Source organism: Sceloporus undulatus, chromosome 5, assembly GCF_019175285.1.
Source record: "Sceloporus undulatus isolate JIND9_A2432 ecotype Alabama chromosome 5, SceUnd_v1.1, whole genome shotgun sequence".
Classification (NCBI taxonomy): domain Eukaryota; kingdom Metazoa; phylum Chordata; class Lepidosauria; order Squamata; family Phrynosomatidae; genus Sceloporus; species Sceloporus undulatus.
Window position 1 is genome coordinate 107,720,273 of NC_056526.1, and position 22,823 is coordinate 107,743,095.

The 22,823-nt window shown below is 38.4% G+C and overlaps 1 protein-coding gene across 2 annotated transcripts in view; it reads right to left on the reverse strand.

The window, feature by feature from the left end:
• Nucleotides 1-215: 215 nt before the first annotated feature.
• SEMA3E (semaphorin 3E) overlaps nt 216-22,823 on the reverse strand; it is a 201,463-nt gene continuing 178,855 nt past the window's right edge. For both annotated transcript variants that reach the window (XM_042466429.1, XM_042466428.1), the window contains exons 11-17: nt 22,025-22,247; nt 19,597-19,688; nt 16,850-16,891; nt 12,057-12,223; nt 8,938-9,005; nt 3,513-3,652; nt 216-1,773 (exon numbers count right to left, since the gene is read on the reverse strand). In XM_042466429.1, coding sequence (XP_042322363.1) covers nt 1,318-1,773; nt 3,513-3,652; nt 8,938-9,005; nt 12,057-12,223; nt 16,850-16,891; nt 19,597-19,688; nt 22,025-22,247 — 1,188 coding nt within the window. In that variant the 3' untranslated portion in view covers nt 216-1,317. The remainder of the gene's footprint in view (nt 1,774-3,512; nt 3,653-8,937; nt 9,006-12,056; nt 12,224-16,849; nt 16,892-19,596; nt 19,689-22,024; nt 22,248-22,823) is intronic.

Consider the following 22,823-nt stretch of genomic DNA (forward strand, 5'->3'; position numbering starts at 1 on the left):
GGCCCAATTCATCTGAAATGAATGAGTACCCCATTACTGGATTAATCACAATTAAATTTCAAAATACTGCAGTCAAGAAATCATAAGACTAAGAATGGGGAGGGCAGCTAGGAAAGTACTAGAAAATATCTTAAAATGTAAAGACGTACAACTGAGCACGAATGTTAGACTCATACAAGCCATTGTATTCCCTGTTACCATGTATGGATGTGAGAGCTGGACAGTTAAGGAAGCGGATAGGAAGAGAATTAATTCATTTGAGATGTGGTTCTGGAGAAGAGTGCTGAGGTTATCATGGACTGCCAAGAGGTCAAATGAATAGTCCTAGAACAGATCAAACCAGAAATCTCTCTGAAATTCATTACACATATGTTCAAAATACTTGCATCTTTCAACTCAAAAGGAATATTACCTTAGGATAGGGGAAGCAGAAAGAGAGGAAGGTCACATGGATGGATGGATTGTATTAAGAAGATTATGGGTATGAATTTGTAGGACCTGAGCAGAACAGTGGAGCATAGAGAGTCTTGGAGATGTCTCATCTGCAGGGTTGACATGGGTCGAGATCGACTCAAGGGTGGATAACAACAACAAAAAATCTAATTCCATTGATTTCAATGAAAGGTGGTCATGGTTCACCTTTACTATATTATATTCAATTATTAATTTTGTTTTCTATTTGTTTTTGACAAATAGAACACATTTATAATCAGAACAATTGATTTATGAGTCTTCACCATTTCTGCTCTTAGCTGTTGCTGCCGTCACATATTCAAACTATTTTCTGCAACAATTAGAATATAAACATGCTGTTTAGAAATGAAAACTGGAATTCTAAGGAGTCCAGGAAGGGCCACACAGGGTTTGACACATTAAAAATCAGCAAGACATTTGTGAAATAAAAAAAGAAATTATACAATACATTGTTGCTTTGCTTATCAAATTATCAGCATTTGAGTTCACTTAAATATCCCCACAGCACACTAGAATATACATCACAAGCATGGTCCATGCTTGACTACTTGGTCTAAAGGTTGAATAGGATGATTGTTAGGTTGTTCTTAAATGGAAAACTTAATATGGAATGATATTAAGCATTAATATCTACAAAAATCTGCATTAAGCAGATTTTTTTTAGACGCATCTAAACAAATGCCAAGTCTATAACTTACTAAAAACACCTTTGTTCATTTCCAGTCTCAACATTTCAGATATATATAAACTTGTATTAATGACCAAATCCAAGACCAAATTCCCTTTCCTTAGGTCCAAACAAAAACATATGATCTCTTGAATCACTGGGGATTTCTCTCCCTATCAAGAGTCAGCAGTGTGCCTGGGAACACGGTAATGGTCAGGTTTGATGCGTGCCTTCTTCTCTTGTGGATTGGCGTACTTCCACTTGGATGGTGACATCTTCAGCTTTTTCCTTTTCTTATCTGTGCACCACACTTTTTCACAGTATTCCTCTACTCTCTGGAAATTGCTATAACCTATAAGCTGCAGAAATTCTTTGTACCATGGCCTTGAGCCATGGGGGATGCTACTCTGTACAGGACATGGCATCTTCTGAGAGACATGATCCTCCTCATAGTCTTTGTTGAACATGTCATCTACACGCTCCTCTTCCACAACCTCAAGTGTGATTTTTCTTATCGTATGGATGATACTATGTTCCACTGTCTGGCAGAAATATGTTCCAGCATCCATCCTGTGCAGCCGTAAAAATAAGAGCCCAAGGTCCACTTTGAGAACCCGGTCATCAGTCTTCACCTACATATAAGACAAAGAGAAAATTATATTATACAGTGAAAATAAAGGAGGAATACAATGGGACTGTAAAATACCACCCTCATGCATATACATAACCATAGTGACCAATGAATGATTGATTGGGGGAATCAGAGAAATGAATATAAGAGAAGTGAATTAGTCTAACAAAAATTAAATACTGACAGGATCACAAAATTATATAGTGCCAAGTGGATGCTGCCTTGATTATTGGAGAGGTGGGATATAAATAAATAAATTATTATTATTATTATTATTATTATTATTATTATTACTACTACTACTACTACTACTACTATTATTATGCCTGGAGAAGGTATTGGAAAATATATCAAGTGGCATTTGTGGGTCAAAAATGTAAATCTTCTAAACATTATTAAGCACTTTCAGGCTTCAAATATCTGGGGCCAGAATCCAGCCAAATGGTAAGCACTTCACGGTGTCACTAATTTTAATTAAAGAGAGCTAACTTTAATTAGAGAGAATTAAGCTTTCTATTGAAATTAAACATCATTGCAGCAGATTTGTGTTAGAGCTGCAGCAAAGTGAAAGCTCTATAAAAGATTGGAGAGTGTTTTCAAAGTATAGCATGGCATAGGCATGGCTCACTTGTGTCTTGCATTCCTTATATGTGTGAGGGAGATTTACTGATACTAGTGAAGCTCTAATGTACCATGTTTGAAGAAGAACTTAGGTTGATCATGAAAACCTTTTGTTCAAAAAAGAAATGAGTCTTGTTATTTACTGAATTATTCTCCAGCTTTAATCTAAAAGTGGAGCTGGAGATTAGCTGTTTGTTTGTTTGTTTGTTTGTTTTGCTGAAGCTGCTCCACTAGCTTGTATGGAGGAGGCAAATTGCAGTGTGGGAAAAGGTCCACTGATCCTAAGCAAGAGAAAGATCTTTGTCTTCTCTTTTAGATGGGGCCCCTGATGGAACTGCTTTCTCAGCACAAGTCAATAGAGAGGATGTAACTATGGGCCCATACAGACAAGCCAAAATAAAGCTGCTTTGGGTCACTTTGGAGGTATGCTGTTTAAATGACATACACATCTTAAGATGCCAGAAGCTGTGCCAAAGCTGCACTCCAGTCCTTAGGGTTGGAGTGTGACTTTGGTGCGGCTTCTGGCCTCTTAGGACACATGCATCATTTAAACAGCATACCTCCAAAGTGACTTGAAGCAGCTTTATTTTGGCCTGTCTGTACGGGCTCTATATTAGCTTGTGTGAAAAGGAGAAGGCTCCTGCATCCATCAAAATGTATTGGAGACCACCTTTTTGGGCGCGGGATGATCTTAGGTAATTTCTGAGGCAGATTATGAGGAAGGGAAGCAAACCTTGTGGCATCTGTTATGGCCACATATTTTTTTGTGCTCAAGCATGTGAACTGGCCCTAAAAGGAAGGATTCTGTGACATTTTAATATAACAAATCTATACCTATACCATGGCTATATAATTTTAGAATACTGAATCTACAGGCTGCATAATATTACTTATAATTTCTTTCAACATATAACAGTTTACAGAATGAGTGTTCCTTTTTTTATTTAAAAGTGCCACAGAAGAACAACATTACAGTGATGATGGTGACAATGATATGAGAGTTATGTTCATCATGTGCATTGTATGAGACTGAAAGGAAGGAAGAAATCATATCATTGTTACAGAAGTATGTGAAAAAAATTGAAATCCTGGACAAGATAGTGTTCAATGAGAAAGTACCTCTTCCTTACGGGCTTCATGTGCTCTCTGGACAAACCAGATCACTTTTGCTTGCAGGGTTCTAGGGATACATTCAAGCAGAGTGCTGTTGTATTCTATTCCATACACCAACCGCTCTTCAGTCTTATCTAGGACTTCCCCTGTAAAGGCAGATACACATAAACAAGCCTCTTTCAGTCACACTGAGCTTTCTCCAAATCACTAGGAAAATATGTGGATTTCATTTCTATACAAATAATCTTCATAATAATTAAATGTAACAATCACCACTGGACTAGTTTTCTGAACATTTGTTATTGCCATCATTTCCAAGGCCATAGCATGTCACCATTGGCTTTAAAGAAAAATTCTGAAGTTGCTCAGGTTACTGTTCCCATTGTTCTTGGAAAAGGTGCTAACAAAGCAGGACTTGCTAAACATTTCCTCCAAAGATTAGGTTTTTAACATATTGATCTTGACATTCAGGTTGTGAGATACTTGAAAATTTAATAACGGTGACAACCTTCACAGAGCAAATTAATGGCATTTCATAATATTTATAAGTTTCTTCAGAATATGAGTAGGCACAGTGGGTTTAAACATTTAAACTCACACAAATCTGGAATTTGGAAACAGTACATATGTATGATATATGAATGTTTGTCATGAGCTTCTCAAAGTATTCCATAGTGCTTCTGATCAGTGTTAGAAAATAAAGAACTTAAGAAAATACTAAAGAAAGAAAGAACTAATAAAGATGGAAATTCTACACTGAAATCTACATTAGGTGACTTTATGAATCTCTAGCTACATTGCAGAAACACAACAAAATCCTGTTAGTTAATTGCAAAGATGGGCATCCAGGGACTGGTAAGAGTGTGCCAATGTGCCTCTGCCACTTCTGATGCATACCAGGTACTTCTCAGAACCATTAAGCATTCCTTTTCTCCATGCCACAGATGTACATCTGGGCACACGGCAGTTAAAGTGGTGTCAAAACTGCTTTACTTCTGTAGAATGGATACACCAAATCAAGTTGTTTCACCAAATCAAGTTGTGTGTAATACATTTTATATTCTTAAAATAATAAAGTAACTTTAAATATGTCAACACTGCTTAAATAATTACTGCAAGTTTTTTGTTTAAAGTCATCATATTTGTTTTGGTTTTCCCTCCTTAACTCCACAAGGGGTAAAAAAACTCATTTAGATCAAAATGACTAGGTGTTGGCTGGAATCCAGCATCTGTGGTGACACTATACTGGTGTGGCTACAGTGTCATAGGCAGTAGTGGTAGAAGGATAAAGGGGCAAAGGTAAAGAAGTCACAAATAAAGGCAGGTAAACAGGCATTGAAGGAAAATGCCATTTGAGGCAGGCAGATTTTCTCACTACTCTGTACATCCCTGGAAAAAGTACAACCATTAAGAGTACAAATATTATTGAATGAACATTTGTTGTTGTGTGCCTTCAAGTCATTTTTCACTTATGGTGACCCTAAGGCAAACCTATCATGGGGTTTTCTTGGCAAGGTTTGTTCAGAGGAGGTTTGCTTTTGCAGGGATGTAATCAGGGTTTTAGGAAGGGAGGGGGTCCAGACTAAATGCCACCATTATAATGGGGCTTGGGTGCAGTGGTGCAGCAGCACACACCATTCATTGTATCTAATGGAAGGAGGGGTCCACCCCCCCTTGTCTATGTCCCTGGCCTTTGCCTTCCCCTGAGGCTGAGAGCATGTCATTTGCTGATGATCACTCAGTAGGCTTCATGGCCAGGCTGGGAATCCAACCCTGGTCTCCAAAGTCATAGTCCAACAGTCAAACCTCTATGTAATGCTGACTCACATAATTCTAACCATTTCACATCTACTGTATAATAAAATGATCTATCTATCTATCTATCTATCTATCTATCTATCTATCTATCTATCTATCTATCTATCTCATCTATTGTGATAAATCTATCACACCTATTGATGCAGAAAATTATATCTCTTTTTTGAAATATCCACCCATCTTGTGTCACAAAAATTAGAAACAGTTATCACATTGGACTTTACAATAATGTTGAGATTTCCCATTCAGCTACTAGCACCTACCAAGAACATTAAAGGGAAGCATGATGATTCACAACATGACGGCAGCACACTACCCATGTCATTAGATAACACTAGACGTGATCATGTGGGAGCATCTCATGATTTTTAGGATTGAAACTGGTCTCGTCCATTATTTCAAACTAAGTGACATCTAATATTTCCCCACTTAATGAATAATATAATACAATAATACTGTTGAGCATAACATATGTTCCTTGTTCCAAAATGCTGAGCTGTACTTCCACTGAATAATTCAAGTGACTCATCTAAATGCTCATTAAGTCCTGTCTCAAAATCCTAGCTCTGATGGTCTTTGCCCTTATTAAGTGGGACTGAGGTTGCATCCAAACCGTAGAAATAATCCAGTTTGATGCCACTTTAACTGTTATGGCTTAATGCTATGGAACTCTGGAAACTGTAGCTTGTTTTGTAGTTTGAAATAGAGCCAAGTTCTGGTGCCACAACAAACTACAATTCCCAAAATTCCATAGCACTAAGCCATGGCAGTTAAGGTGGTGTCAAACTGGATTATTTCTGTAGTGCAAATGTAGCAAAAGGCTCCATCCTATAAGACAGTTGTTCCCAAACTTTGTTCCTTCATATATTTTGGACTTCAGTTCCAAGAATTTCTGATGGTTGGTCAAACTGACTGGGGCTTCTGGGAGTTGAAGTCCAAAACTCTTGGGGGAAAAAAGTTTTGGTACCACTGCTCTAAGACTGAAATTTATCATCATCTGTTCTCTTTTTATCCAGGCTAAGAGCCCAGTTGAACTTTCATACACATGAGATAAATGCAGTCCATAGGACAAGTGCTAAATAACAAGCTTCAGCATTAAAGATCTGATGGATCAACACTTGAATGATTGCCACTCAATAAACTGTTATCCTTTGCCCAAAAATTATTCATCTGCTGATCTTTACAAAATGCACACACTTGCTAAAAGATCTTGCACTTCTTTGCAAATTACAAAACATATGGCCCATTAAATAATAATTTCCTTCCTGAACAGGTCTCTCTTATATGGCTTTTTTGTATCGGATTGGTGATTGTATTGTTAATCTATGTTTTGAACAATAACAGAAGGGTAGAGTGATTTTTTTTGTCCCCATTTTGTGATCATCTTTTGGAAAGATGTTTAATGGAGAAAAAACATTTTGAAAAATGAATCTACTGCACTGTCATCCAAAGGTCCTTTGAGTGACTTTAAATCATATCTAGACATCCAGTGCATTTTATAATTAAATCTGACAATATGCTATATATTCTCCAGCCAATGTTCAGCATCAAACGCTTCAGAGAATTGTGCTAAAACTCAAACACTATGGTATTTCCACACATCACAGAACAAATGTAGAAAACATGTATGTTGTGGAGTATTTCCCTTCCAAATTCTAATCTGGCCTTCAGGACAGGATTATTCAATCAAAGCCTTTTGTTTTTAGCAAGATTATCTAGCAGAGTTGAGGGGTGGGACCATGATCTTTAAATTGATTGCTGCTATCTGAATGACACAGCTGACATTCTGTAGGGGTTCCACTGGATAGAAGCAAGTGGGTTTTAATTCTCTCCCACCCACCCGGAGCCCCAGTGTTAAAGATAATTGCCCTACATGTAACTATTGGATTTAGGAAAAAAGGAAGTTTTTATACTAAGCCTTTTAACCATGTGTGGGGGGCAAGGGAACCTACTGATAAAAGCACTGCAAAGTTTTCATTTTTGCTGGTGGACAAGGATACTATAAAAGAAGTAAAATGCATTACAAGATAGCTTAGGTATGCCATAGGTATTCCAAAATGGAGTTACTGTAGTTACAGGTAATTCGTTATCTAAAACGTAATACTGCCAAGCTGTAAGAAAGCAGCAGACAGGAAGGTAGACCAAGGACCTTACCGCACAGGCTCCCTGGAACGGAATGAGAATGGAACGGAAGGCTCCCTGGAATGAAAGGGAATGGAATGAGTGTGTGGGGGGGTGCATTTTACTGCACACAGAAGTCCCTCATTAGTTCTGTTCCCTTCCCTTCTGTTCCCAGTCCGTCCCAGTGGAGGCAATTTTTGAGAACTGTTCTCAAGAGAGAAGACAAGGGAACAGAGCGAGTGAGGGACTTCTGTGTGTAGTAAAATGCATCCCCCACTCGTTCTCCATTTGTTCCTGTCCCCTTCCATTCTGTTCTCATTCCGTTACAGGAGCCCCTGTGCGGTAAGGTCCTATCTAGGCAGAGATACTGATACAGTTGCTAGCAGGCTGATGTAACAACAAAGCCTGGAGTTAGTTTCTGCCTAAACAAAGTACAAGATCAAACCTGGAAGACTTTATAGCCAAGCCAAGTTAGGAGGAATTAATTGGCTGAACTGATGTGTGTGTGCACACATATGCATATGCACGTATCCTCTTTCTCAACTTTGAGGCTCCAAAGTGGCTAAACAGATGGGACACAAGCAGCCATTGTAGACAATTGTCAGGGTACAAAGTTACATCATATAGCCAGGTTAGTCCACAGAAAAGTTTCTCATTACAACATAGGGGCTGTACCAACAACCCGTTCACGGGCAGCTCTGCGCCACCCCTGGCAGCGCTGGGTTGGGGACACAGCAGCTGTATGTCATGGCCCCAACCTGGTGCAAATAGAAGGGGCACAATAAGGGTTGCAGCATGGCCTTATGACACCCCTTGTGCACAGCACCGTTTGGACGCTGCACACAACATCATCATGGCCCGTTCCATCTGGATGAGCTTGCACCAAGATGGTGCCCGGGGTGTGCGGTAGGGTTTCTGAGCATGTAAAAGCTCAGCACCCGTGCAACTCTAGTTCATGCTCAGGCCAGCACAAAGTGCCAGTCTGTCCAGGCCCTTCGTCTTTTATGCCTGGAATAATACAAAAAGAATAGTCTGAAAGATACCGCAAGAGATATATTTATACTAAAACAATCCCTTGGATCCTTGATTTTTCAGCTTATTTTATATAACATTACTCCAGAAGATAAATCTACAGGAATGCCCAGTTAGTCTAGTGAGTTTTTATTAAAATGTTTAACATGTCTGTGGATTCTTCTTCTTAAAATATATATACTACTCTTAGACTCCAAGTATTTAATCACGTAAACAGAAGCAGGGAGTCATTTTCAGGCAAAACTGGTCCAGGGCCAGATGCTGAAAGCTGCATGCCAGCAGTGGGCAGAACCAACACCAAAGTTGCTAGCCATTCCCTCTCAAATGCTCCTCCTCCCCCCTCCCCGCGTAGGAATACTTCCTTTTCACATTGTATTAACTCATGTACAGACACACCATTCACACAAATACAGACACAAACATCTTAGTGTAGCATGCAAATGTATAGTGTGAAAATTACCAAGAAACTGCTGGCCAAAGCACTGCTGGGCTGCATTTCCGTGACGGACATCTTGTCTTCGGAAACGTCTAAGGAAAAGAGAAATAATTTTAAAAAATCAGATACTCAAGTTTCTGTTGTATCTTGCCTGTATCAGCAGCCTTCACCAAGGCCAATGGGAAGCTACCACACCTAAAGATTTTGTTCTAGGTGTTATCAGGAAGGAAAGCAGCTGGATTTTTTTTTTTGAATTCATTTTTAGAATTTAAAGTATGGGATAGGAAGAATATTCCATAATATTCTTTTTAAAATGATTTTTTAAAAACATGTTTTATGTGTGTTGAGCAAACCTGATGAGAAGAACCCTGGACTGACAAGAATTTTTGCAGGTCAGCATTTATTCTCTGCAAAATTTGCATGTGGAGGGTTTGCACAGAAAACAGCATTTTCTACCCAGGCATTAATGTTTTTGTACTGAAATATTATTTTCTAAGTAAATGCTGTTTTCTGCACAAAACAATAATGTTCATCATTTGTGCAGATGAGCTCTGAATTATGCATAGCCTTCAAAAACTGTGTGGTTTTTAAATACTTTCATTTACGTACAGAGACAGGCTCTTGTTGTTGTAGTTTGTTGATGATAATGACAATGACAACAACAATGATGATAAACTCTCACATGTGACATATCTCTCCACATATTTTGAATTATGTAACCCAAGCACAGGTATGCCCTCTTGATAAGACCTAGGTTATGATTCACTTAATGGAGCGAACTGTCCATCTAAGGTCCTCAGAACATTTGCAAGGACACTCTTAAATTTATGGACTATGTGGTATCCTTATGTAAAATCAATTGATGTCTTTAGTGGCAATGTAGTATACAATACATTCTGCAAGATACAATTGCTCTCTGTGGCTTCAGACTAAGTTAATAATCTTATCAGATAGATATATGTAACTATTTTTCATTGATTTTTTTGGGAAAAAAATAATGGCTAAACTGATAAATTAAAAATGGCTGTTGTAAGTTCTCAGCCTTCAGTACAAGTGTAAAGTACTTTACAAGTCTTATTGTTGTTACTTTCACATCCAAGTAGGTTAAGTTGAGGAAAAAAATATCCTGTGGTGGTGAAGAACAAATGGGCTGAACTGAAGTAACTTACTGTGCGCACGACACACACTTTCTTTTTAAAGAACTAAACCAACATATTTTTTTATTCAAGAAAGCTGTTACTCATTGCTGGGTTTGAAGGAAGGACGGACTCATTGCTGAAAGCAATATTGACATGAAAGTGTTGGCCATGTCATTAACCTGCACACTGGATTCATTTTACATAAAAAGTATGATTAAATGAGCATCTAATCTGAAATAAAAAAACACCATACTATCCAATTAATGCACATACAATGGGGAACAATTTGACATTTGCTAAAATCCATTATTAAATCACTTCCATGTGCAAGAGCCAAATTCTGTTTGCTTTAAATATAGGAATAATCTGAAGTTATTCTGTAAGAAGCATTTTCATGAATCATGCTTACAGAATGTGACAACACATGCAGAAATGTTTAGGAAATCCTTTTTCAGCCCCCCCCCCCCCGATGTATATTTCATATGGAAAGCAAGATTTGACTTGGAGGAAGGAGATGTGATAGGCAGATGACACCATGTTACTAGCAGAAGATAGCAAAGACTTGATGAAAGGTAATGAAGAAAGTGCAAAGAGCAGGGTTACAGCTGAATGTTAAGAAAATAAAATTAATGATCACAGAGGACCTATATGGTTTTTAAAGTGTGTGATAATGACTGAAACTGTTAAAATTTCTATACCTAAAAATAGAGACTATAGACAAAGAAATCTGAAGAAAATTAACACTTGGATGGGCAGCTATGGGAAAAAAAAAACCTAGGTAAGATACCTAAAAGTAAGGATATATCATTGAATCATCCATGCCATCTTATTTCCAGTTTCTATGTATGGAGCATGAAGAGAGCTGCTGAGGGAAAAATTAACTCACTTGAGATGTGGTTCTGGAGAAGAGTTCTATATATACTGTGGACTGACAGGAAGAGCAATAATTGGATCTGAGAGCAAAATCAGCCTGAATCCTCACTAGAAGTCAAAATGACTAAGTTGGATATGGCATGACTCATTGGAAAGGATGATAATGCTTAGTAAATCTGGAGGCTCTTGTAAAAGAATAAGACTACATTACAGGTGGATTAATTCAATCTAGAAAACCACACCTGCCCCAGGTTTGTGAGATTTGAACAGGGCTGTTGGTAACAGGGCCTCCTGGAGGACTTTTATTCACAGGGTTGTCATAAGTTAGAGCTGACTTGACAACACAAAGCAAACAGTGATGACAAACATGTAAGCGAAGTGATTACATTGGTAAGTTGTTTTCAAAAACAGCATCTTTTCTAATCTTCCCTCATCTCTAGGACTTATTCAGGTTAAAAAAAATGAATTTTACTCACGTCTTTCCACATATCACAACAGAAGGAGTGGATCTATAAAACATTATAAGGATACTATGCTATATAGCTGCTTTCCTCTATGATGCTTGTTGGATGTACTTGGCCTTCAGTTTCTAAATTTGAAGGTGGGCTCAAGAGAACTTGTTCTCTTTTTCTATCCTGGTGTTTTCCAGTCTGCAATGAATATTTGTTTTTGATTTTCATTCTACAGTCAGAACTACTGCATGGTTCAATGCCTAAAGAAATTTCAAGAGAGCCAGTGCACATTGGCAACACTGTGTTTTTTCTTTATGTGAGCAAACACACTTTAAACATTTATTATTCACTGTGCTTATCCTGAAAGATGTTTAAAAGAAAACAAGAGGGGGAAAAATCAATGCAGCACATCTGACTGTACAACCAAGAAGATCAAAATCAAATATTCAGTGAATCACTGTATCTTTACATGTTTAATTCAATTTTCTTATATAACTGATTTAGAAGGATAAAATTGGAGGACCCAGAACATCTGTAATATGTGGCTGTCCAGCCTCTGATTGCAGGCCTTCAGAGAGGTAGATACTTTTTGATTCTGTATAAAGTTAAATCAGTTCAGTCCCATGCAGAAAAAGTAGTGGGCCATATAGTTTTCCATGCAAGTTAGGAGGATTCTCACCTCTTCGCTTGTGTTCCTGTTGGGTAATATCTGGAACAGGAGATCCCATCCCAAGCACAGTAAGGATCTCTTGCTAGGCAGCAGTCAGCGCAGGCTGTCCCATACATGTCACACTGATGGAACTTTAATTGGGCAACAGCAGATTCTGCACCAACATAAATTTGTTGCTGTAGGGGAAAAACACACCAATATTTCAAACCAGTTGTAGGGCTCTGTTAAGCAAGTCTCCTTGTGTATCTTGCCACACCTCATATATAACCCACTACTTCCATCAAAGTGGTAAGTGTAGGCAAGAAATTTGCATGAGAACTTTGTTCCGTTCATATCTTAATGTGGAAATACTGAGTTCACCCCTTCTTGGAAACACATCTCAGTGGTGAAAAGCATTCATTTCTAGCATGTTGGGAGAGAGATGTATACAATTTTGTTTCTCATACATTTGGAATGTGCGGATAAAAATGTGTCTGTTTAAAGTGCTTTAATATATATATATATAAAATGCATACATTTAACAAATGCATACTGATAATATGTTCATTTTGAAAAATGTCAATGAAAATGCCAATAAAAATATATACAAATTTCTTGAGGCAGTTTGCTGTCTGATGCACATCTAAGTAAGAGAAAAAAGAGAATCTTGATTATATTAAACTTGACAGACTCACCCATCCAAAAGTAGGAAACAGGAATCTATCTATCTATCCATCCATGTTCTTACTGTGTGATTTCAAGTTATTTCTGACCTATGGTGACCCTAAGATGAACCTATCATGGGTTTTTGTTGGCAAGATTTGTTCCGAGGAGGCTTGTCATTTCCATCCTCTGAGGCTGAGAGAATGTGACTTGTCTAAGGTCACTTAGGGGTGGTAGAACATGACTGAGAAACTTTGCTCATTTAAGGAATCAGTTTGTCTTAGAGTCGTATTACTTTCCTCATCCAGAAAGCTAACTTTAAAGGTGTGGGCTTGCAAGAGGGAGGTGGAGACCAAGAAGAGTTTCAAATAGTTTTCCAATAGTTTCTTGATACAGGGCTATTTTTGAGGAGTGTTCTGGATATGCAGGGCTAACACTCCAATAAGGCAAAATAAGGGGCCCACTTCAGGCAGCAGTGTCTGGAGCAGGTTTGAGGCAGACTAAGGTACACAGAGAGAATTGAGTTCTGGAAATGTTAAATTAAAAGTAAGTTTAAAAAAAATCAGGATGTGTTTTATTGACTACAGCAAAGCATTCAACTGTATCGATCATGAAAAGCTTTGGAACACACTTCAAGATGTGGGAGTGCCACCATATTTGATAGTCCTGATGAGAAATCTGGACCAAGGACAAGAGGCCACTGTCAGAAATGAATTTGGAGAAACATTGTGGTTCTCAATGGCAAAGGGGTCAGACAAGGCTGCATTCTATCACCCTACTTGTTCAACTTATATGCCAAAATCATCATAAGACAAGCAGACCTAGAATCAGAAGAAGGAGGAGTGAAGATAGGAGGAAGGAATATCAACAACCGAAGGTACGCGGATGACACCATAATAATAGCAGAAGACATCACAGACTTGGAAAGGTTACTAAGGAAGGTTAAAGAGGAAAGTGCAAAGAAAGGATTAATGCTGAACATAAAGAAAACAAAAATTATGACCACAGAAGAGATACATCAATGCAAGGTGGACAACAAGAAAATCGAAATAGTTTTAAAAAAGTCCTGTACCTAGGACCAAATACAGATTAGAGTGGTGACTGCAGTCAAGAATAAGAAGATTAGGAATGGGGTTGGCAGCTATGAAAGAACTAGAGGGATTCCTGAAGGGTAAAGATAGGCAACAGTAGAGAAGTGGAAGACAGGAGTTCTTGGAAGTGGCTTGTCCACAGGTTTGTCATGACTCAAGGTTGACCTGAGATAACAACAAGACAGACTTTGGGATGCTATCTGTCTCCCTTGCTATTTTGTGTGGAGGAACAGCAGACTTTGGAATCTAGGTCTCTAATTATACATATCCTTCCTGATATTTGCAAATAAACAAAAATATTACAAATGCCAATAAGGCTCTAGTGACCTCCATCTCCAAAGAAAAGAAAAGCATAGCTTGGAATTGTTATTATAAACTATAACATTACATGTGGATGGTTAACTTTCTTGAGTACCTTGTGATTTTGTTACCATAGCAATTACCACAACACAATAGCTACTATCAACACTATATAAATAACAAAAATCAATAGTAATGACCAATTCTTCCAGACTAATATTTTTACATTAATGAATAAACACTAGTTGTTTTGAAAACTACAAACAAACAAGTCCACTAATCTTTGCCTTATCTTTGTAAAATGTTTAAACAATAGAGGAAAAGGAAATGAGTAATGGCATTACATTACATTTAATGTATTGCTTCCAGGCTATAAATAACCCTAGGGTTAAGGTACTGGCAAAACCACCTCTGAGTATTCCTTGTCTACAAAAACCCTCTGAAATGCATAGGGTTGCCATAAGTTGACAGGCAACTTGAAGGCACACATATACTGTTGGGCTCCTGAAAAATTTCAGAGCCTAGAGAAGTGGGATGGGGTGGGAATAGCAATATATTAGACAAATAGTCTATTGAATCTCCTCATTTTGCTTGAAAGTGCTTAAACCCTCATGTTTCTTCAGTGAATTATGCTAAACCCATCAACAACTGCATTTTCATCAAGTCTCCATTTTACTCATGGACTGAGATGATTGCTTGTTTATTTTGCAATTGCTAGTACAGTAATATGGCTCTGAACATTTGAAACAGCTTGAAACCATCCGTGTGATAGCGATGGGTGAGAAGGCTGAGAATAATGTATTTGAATGTTCCATTGGGAAGGAGAGCATGAGTGTGTGTTGATATTTAAAATTCCAGACATCACCTCATGAAAATTTATTTTATATGGCATATTTAGTCACACTACATATTTTGTAGCAAAGTAATTTTATGGCATGCTCACACGTTGTATAATGAAGGGGAAAAACAGCAGGCATATAAGCACCAGGAAAAAAATATTGGAAGTGGTAAGGCAAAAAAGTATTGGCAAAAAAAGAGATGCTACCTGACATGGCAAATGCTCCCAAAGAAAATATATAGCAATAACACTTATATTTCTATATCACTTTATAGTTCTATCCACTCTCTAGTTTACGGTGTGTTAGCCAATTGCTCCCAAGAAGCTGGGTACTCATTTTATCATCCTATGAAAGGATGGAAGGCAGAGTCAACCTGGAGGTCTGCAGGATTGAACTCATAATGTTTCGGCTGTAGTACCAGCATTTAACCACTGTTCCACAAGGGCACAAAGTATTTAGAGCCTAATTTTATTTATTGGACCATTAAGCACTGTGATTCCATTTTAACTGCTATGGCAACATCCTATGGAATCTTGGGATTTGAAGTTTAGGGAGGGGCCTTTAGGACTCTCAAACAGGGAGCCCTTCTAATCGTCACCAAACTATAAGTACCAGGATTCCATAGGATGCACCTTTGGCAGTTCAAATGGATTCACGGTGCTATAACTGTGTGGTGTGAAAGGGTTCCCAAGAACTCAAGAATATTCCAGCCGAGAAGCAAACAACTATAGAACAAGCTGAGGCCAGAGCAAGCTGAAGATACTGCAGTGGGTAGGATGCCTAGAAGTTCAACAGTATCACTTTATCAGATGTTCATTCATTTCCCACGAACAGTTTTCAAAGCTGTGATGGCAAACTCCCCTGACTGGCTCTGTCGTTCATTCCAACTTGCAAAGCTTTCTTTGCGTATTTTCAGACAAAGTATCGTCTTTTTCCTGACAAATGAGCTCATCTAACTGAATGCTCCTCTATAGGAAGAAAACATAGACATATATTTGCATATGCAGAAAAAGATAGGTCAGACATCTACTTGATACTTGTTTGCTATATTGAAAAATGTTTTTAAGAATATCTTCCCATGTGCACCAGCACTTGCAATCTGAGGGTTCTTCCACACAAGACCTGTTCTTGCAGCTGTCTCCCAATTGATAATAAAATGGCAACATACCACTTGTAGAACAGCCATCAGAATACCTCTTCTCATCTGCAAGACCAGGGCTGCTGCCCACATCACACTCTCTTCCTGACTGCTCCCTTAACCCAGTCTCCCTGTCTAATACCCAACCCAGCATGCCTTGGGGGGGGTTGATATTTTTTCCCTTCCCTACACAATTCCAGAGCTCAGCTATGGTTTTACTTTTAAAAGTAAAGAAAGAAAGAAAATAAACAGAAAAAAAAAAATAAAGAAAAGTAATCAGGGGACTTGGGAATAGCCGGTGGGGGTGGATGGGTGGTACAGGGACACCACATGTTTTGTGATCTTGCAACAGCCTCAGGAGTGACATTTTGCACCTGGGGACTTGTGCAATTGCTAGGTCATTTACAGGTTTTCCCCACAAATAGGTGAGGTCAGGACAGCTATGTGTCAGAGATCACATTGTGTGATCAGTATCATCAAAAATGCTTCTTTCCCAGAGAAATCATGGTTTAAAAGCCTTATGCAGAAATGTCCTGAAAGGGTTTATGCCTTCAGTGAGGACTAGGCCTCAAAGCTTTCTTGTTATGTACTTTTTTGACCTCTACCATCATCCCTTGCCATTGACCAGGCTGTCAGGGGCTGATGGGAGTTGGAGCCCAACACCCAGACGTCATATGTTCCCCAGAACTGCACTAGACACAAATCAATATCAGTTCCAATGTACGTATATAGCCATACATGATCACACTCCATCATGGAATCATGTTATGTTTCACAAAGAACAACACTCACCCTTTTGGAAGAAATTTCCATAGATATAACAGGAACTGGCACCTAAATGGAAAGAAATGTTTCTTTGATTTAGGAACTATATCACATCTGTGAAACAGATGCATATTTGAATGCAGGTGGGTGGAGAGTGGGGAGACAAAAGAGTTACTTGTATTTGCTCTGCACATATTGCTCAGTATGCACACACATGAAATATCAATCTTTTGTTTCTTAAAGCTCCTGGTCAGCCATTTACTGGGCAGTAAAAAAACTACATCTGGTAAAGGATTGTCTAATAGTCCCTTCCCGCTCTTCCTCCTTCCCAATACATTTAAAGAATGTGTGATGGAGCTGCTCCATTTGGAATCTATACATGTGCCTGCTGCATGCATGCAATAGCCTTCTTACACACACTTATTTTTTAGAACAAAGAATACCAGGAATTGGATGGTCATGCATAGAAGCTTCTATGTGCTATGTCTACATTGTACTTCAGTTTAGATGTGTCTTCAAAGAGAGAAGAGTGGTAGATAGCTTTTTTTTTCTCTGCCATGGAAAGCCTGCATTTGGTATGCAAATATAATAAATAATCTGCTTTCAAAAAAATAAAAAAAATAAAGAAAGCATCAGTAATTTGAAACAAATTCAGCTGAAAGTCACTTTTTTCCTACTTCCTTTAAAGAAAATTTTCTTTCTTTAAAATTGCTTTAAAGACAGAAAGGCCTTGGCATGTAATTATTTACTAATTTCATTCCAAAACGAAATGATGAGTAATTTTAGCAGTTTTATTCCTACTCCAAGAAAGTCTCTGAAAACTGTACAGTTTTAGAAGATTATTCCCATTTTGTGACTCACAAATTTCACATGATTTATGTAGAAAACAAACATTTACTTGGAGGAGTTTGTGCAACAAAACTATATGCGAATTTTGTACAGTATCAGTCCTGACCTGCAAAGGTTCTCATCAGTGCTGGTTTATTGTCATCCTCCCAACACTCTAGTGATACATTTTGGATCATCAAATTTTATTTTGTTTTGTTTCTAATATTTTGTGTGCCTGAGCCTGAGCATCTGGGAAATGCTCCAGGAAGAGCCCAGTTTGATGGTCTCCATAACCAGAAGCCAGAAAGGGTGCCAGGCTATAGATTGTGAGGATGTGGAGACAAAGATTTCTTATGGCTGTACCTACCCTTTGTCTTTGAAGATTTGCATGGAAATATCAAATATCAGACTGTGATGTACACCTTGGCACTCTTTTGGTGAAGGGTCTGCATATGGAACCTCCCCCACAAGCTGGGGGGGGGCTTGGGGGGGTTGCCCTCAGTTTACTTCCAGTATACAGCCACCAGAGGAGAAATCAATGATATTGGATTGCCCTCGGGAACAGGTGTTTCACCCAAGAGAAGGCTGGGGAAGTGGTCACAGGATGACACCTGGACCTCAGTTGGACTAATGTCAGGTTGCCCACCACGCCACTTTTGTTGCTTATCTCCAGGTTCAGTTTAAATAGGTTTTAGGTCAAATAATGTGGCTCTAGTTTAATCTAGTGTCTCGTGTCTGGTCTCATTATTTTGTGTTTGGTCATCAATTTCCTTTCTAAGAGTATTGGGTTCTGTGTCAGTGGGGTAGTGAATCATCTTGGCTTTCAACTGATTTTTAAATGAATTGACGCAAGGCAGAGAACTCTTCCTGCAGCATCTTTGATAGCTTGTTTAAAGTTTAGACTATACCCTAATCTGGATTTACCATCTCAGTAATAAGGAAGCAACCACCTTCAGCTGTTTAAAGAGCATTCACTATCATTACAGGAATATGTCGTCAGCTTGTCCATAATGCTGTAAATCCTTAAAGCCTGATATTCAGGAGCCATATGGTACCTGAAAGCTGGACATTGTCTTTACTGCTGTCACAATTGCACTGTGGCATTTTTAAATGTAAAATTAAAAGGCAATCTAGGAGAAAGCAAGAGCAGAGGTGCAGGAGGGGATCCTCACATTTGCTTTCTATCAGTACTCTACTAGATTATTCAAGAGTCATATCTACAGTCCATGCTTTAGGTTTGCCTTAGCAACTGGGTTAGCATTATTTGGATGTTGGAAATGACAAATACTACTATAGCTGTTGAGCTATGGGACTTGAGTACTATGGGAAATGAGTCTGTAAATCAACTTGGACATAAGATTGTTAACTGGTAGACAGTATTCATTCTCCACATGCAGTGCTGACAGGGATCTCTGAAGAAATAAAAGCCACTAGGAAGACGAATAAAGCATGTGGATGAGTAGGGACTAGAAAAGTTGCCCTTTGATTGTTAGCAACTAATGGGAAATGAGAACACAGTGGAATCAATGATTTTTAAAGGACCATTGGCATTTTTTGAAGAATTAAACTCTTAATAATCTTAATCAGGAATTGTATTTGAATCAGGACTTATATTCAACATCAAATTATCAAATTTCAAGTACAAAAGAAATGGAAAAATAATCTGTTTATCATGGGCCTACTTGGAAGTTGTTTGAGTTAATTAATTCATGTATCAGACAAATTAGGAATATATTGAAAACAGGGTTTCCTCTACTGCTTTTTGCCAGTCCCCTCCATCCCATATTCAAGGTCTGGCAAAATATAGTCATGGCTGTAAATTCTCTGTACATTTAAATGTGCATAAAATCTATTTTCCTCAGGTTTGTGCTACTTCAAATGTGTGCAGGATGGCACTCTTTGTTCTTAGATGAATGTTACAAGGCAGAGAGAAAAAAATACCTTACTTTGAACACTTGCAGCTCTTCAAGAATCACTTCTTCCATCGATTCTGTCTCTTGGTTGTAAATTGTAATGACTTTCAGTACAATCCCATTATCTGTGAATTTAAAACAACAGCAATAATAAAAAAGAACTCAGTACTGCTAACCATTTTTTACTTGTCAGTCAGGCATGAGTTTTTAAAAAACCTGCTATTTCTAAACAAAATGTGTAAGACAAATAAATCTATCTTCCCTTCAGTCTAAAATATGAAAACATAAATGACTTAAGATGGCTGAAGATAAAGATACTCGGTTAGCTTCAGTTGTTCAAGGTGCATTTTTATCCAGCTCTTCTGGATTACCTAGCACAGGAGCACACTGTAATATACAAGTTCTTCCCCTCCCATTTTACCCTCATCACAACCCTGAATAGTATCTTAGCTGTATATACTATAAGGGCACATAGCAAGATTCTTGGATGAGTCTGAACTTGTGACTTCCAATTTTTAGTTTAAAGCACTGGCTCTCATACAAATAATTGAATGCATGTATACAAGAGTTCAGTGAAGAGAATGTAGACTGGCCTAGGGCCTGTTTGGATCCTGGACATTGGATTAAATATGGCACTGGAAGTTCTTACATTCCTGGATTAGAGACATTCTAACATGCAGGAAGGAAGACTTTTCCTCCCCTTCATGCATAATGAGATTATGAGAGCTTTTGTGTATTTTTTATTTTTAGGCTGGATCATTGGCTGGGAATTCATGCTTACAGTAGTTAATAATGGAACATGACACCAAAGCACACTTTTCCAGCTTGGCAGCACCCCAACCAAAGGGTTTCCAAGACATAGCAGATTGGGCCATGGGGTAATGATATCTGCAGTACTCTCCTGGTCATGGGACACATTGAGACAAGCAATTGTGGAGGACCCTGAGAGATCTCTTCAACTGCTTGTTCTTGGTGAACCTGGCTACTAGGGGAGAGTTGCAGCCAACATGTCATCACACCCCAAGCTGCAGCACCTGGGAAACCCTTTGGTTGGGTTGCTGCCACACTGAAAAGGTGTGATTTTGGAGGGTGGCATAGTGAGATGTAACTATGACATGGAGCTCTGTTATCATAGTTATAACTGATGATGCAGGTGCTCATCCACTCTATTTTGCAAAAATGTTTTTGCACAACCCCCACTGTATTATGTGTAAACATTTGTATTTTACAAAAAAATGCAATGCTTCATCACGGAGACAAAGTTTCTGCAAAAAAAGTCCCAAATATGAAAAATATGTCCACACTGTTATATTTCAACACATCCTGAGAAACCCTTTATCATCAAGGATAAGCAAATCTGCAAATATTTATTATAACCCCCCTCCCCCATTGGCTATGCCCACTTAAATCTGCTAAAGCAGGGAAGGCACCATACATGTATCTCTCCCACACTGCTATGTGTGACACATGTGGATATTTCATTACAGTGAGTATATCTATGGAGCAGATGATTTGCAATTCATGTTTTATTTCTCCAAAAAAATTGCATGGGGCATTTTTTAATACAGAAAACAGCATTTTCTGCACAGAAAATACTATTTTAGTATTGCTGGGTTTGTGTTTAAAATACTGTTTCCTGTGTTGACAATGCTGTTTTCTGTGCAAAACAGCCATATTTCATTGGGGGGGGGGTAGAATAAATCCTGCACTGCAAAGGTTCTTGTCAGTCCATCATTTCTCTTGTCAAGGTTTCTTGACACTTGAAGGAAAAAAATGGTTCTTTGATCTTTGAATTTTTAAAATATTCTTTCCATACCTCTTTTTGAACTGGGGATTTTCCTGGCTCACAGATCATACAGATAATATCTGAATGCAACAGACATTAGACCCAGCTTTAAGATGGCTGAGACACAGTGAACCTGAAAGTTCATGAACTGTGTCACTGAGCTAGTTTTAGTAGAAGTCTCTTTGCGAGATATAAGTTCTAGAAGAAATGCAGAGGCTAACACTTCTAAGTACTTGAGTTAAAAACCACAGTGAGGGTTATGGCCCACCGCTACAGATGCTTGAATAAATCTTCAGACTGAGAAGATGTTCTCATTTAGAAGAGTCCTCCTGAGCAACAGGCCTGAAGACAGAAGCAGGCTACCACAGCATCAAATGACACACTAGGTTTTGAAATAACTGGACACTAAAGTTACCTTTTAACCATTTTTAGTAATCTCCCCCCTCACATATCACAGCATGCAATAAATCAGCTTCACACCAAGAATTCATACCACTAATATTTTTACAGTGTGAAACATTTGTTTGAAGGTAGAAAAAATATAAATAAATGCCCCCACCCGAGCTGTAACAAATTGGTGTCTAGCTGTATTATTTCTTCAGTCTAGATTAGACCTAAATTAGAAAAGAGAAGGAAGAGGAAAATGCCTTTAATCTCTCTCTCTTTCTCATTTACCTGTTCCAATAAATAAGACATCATATTGTCCATCTTCTGCTTCTACTCTGTCTACTGCTATTTGTTTGAGTTTGTATTTTCCATCTGTCTTCACAAGAACTGGTCTCTTATGAACAGGCCTAATAGGCTGATACATCAAGGGATGGCTTCTAGCAAAACGGATAGCTTCATCTGGGTAGTCTTTGGTGCTCCCATACAGACCTCCATTCACTTTGCTAGCACACTGCAAAACACAAAATAAATAAGTGTTTAACATACTTATGGACGTGAAAAAAATAAATTAATAATGTATGATTTCCCTGCCTTTTGTAATAGTATCCCTGTACCAGTATTATCCTTGAGCAGGAAATATCAACTCATGGTGCATGGGGCCATATACACTAGTCCAATGCTAACCTCCCCATTAATGCATTCACTATTCTTGTGGTAAGCAGAAAGTTCTGATAGTCTACAGGCATCCACTTGTACTACAAGTGGATGCCTGTAGACTCCCAGTTGTTAAGAAAGATTTGCACTGAAAAGAGATACACAAAATAAGCCTTCAGACTTTCCTATTTAACACCGGCAGCAACTGAGGGGTTTCATGATAAATTTGCTGTAATTTGATGTGAACATTAAAGGAGCATTCCAAGATGCCAAGGTCTAGTGCACTGGACAGCTCCTTTAAAAGGTCAGTTTTAATCTGGAGTGAATTCACTGTTACTGATATGGGAGTCCCCACCCTGCCGTGCTCAAAGGGAGTGGGAATTTTGGGGGCTGGACCCTGTCATCTTTTTGCACAGTTCAGGTTTCTACTGGA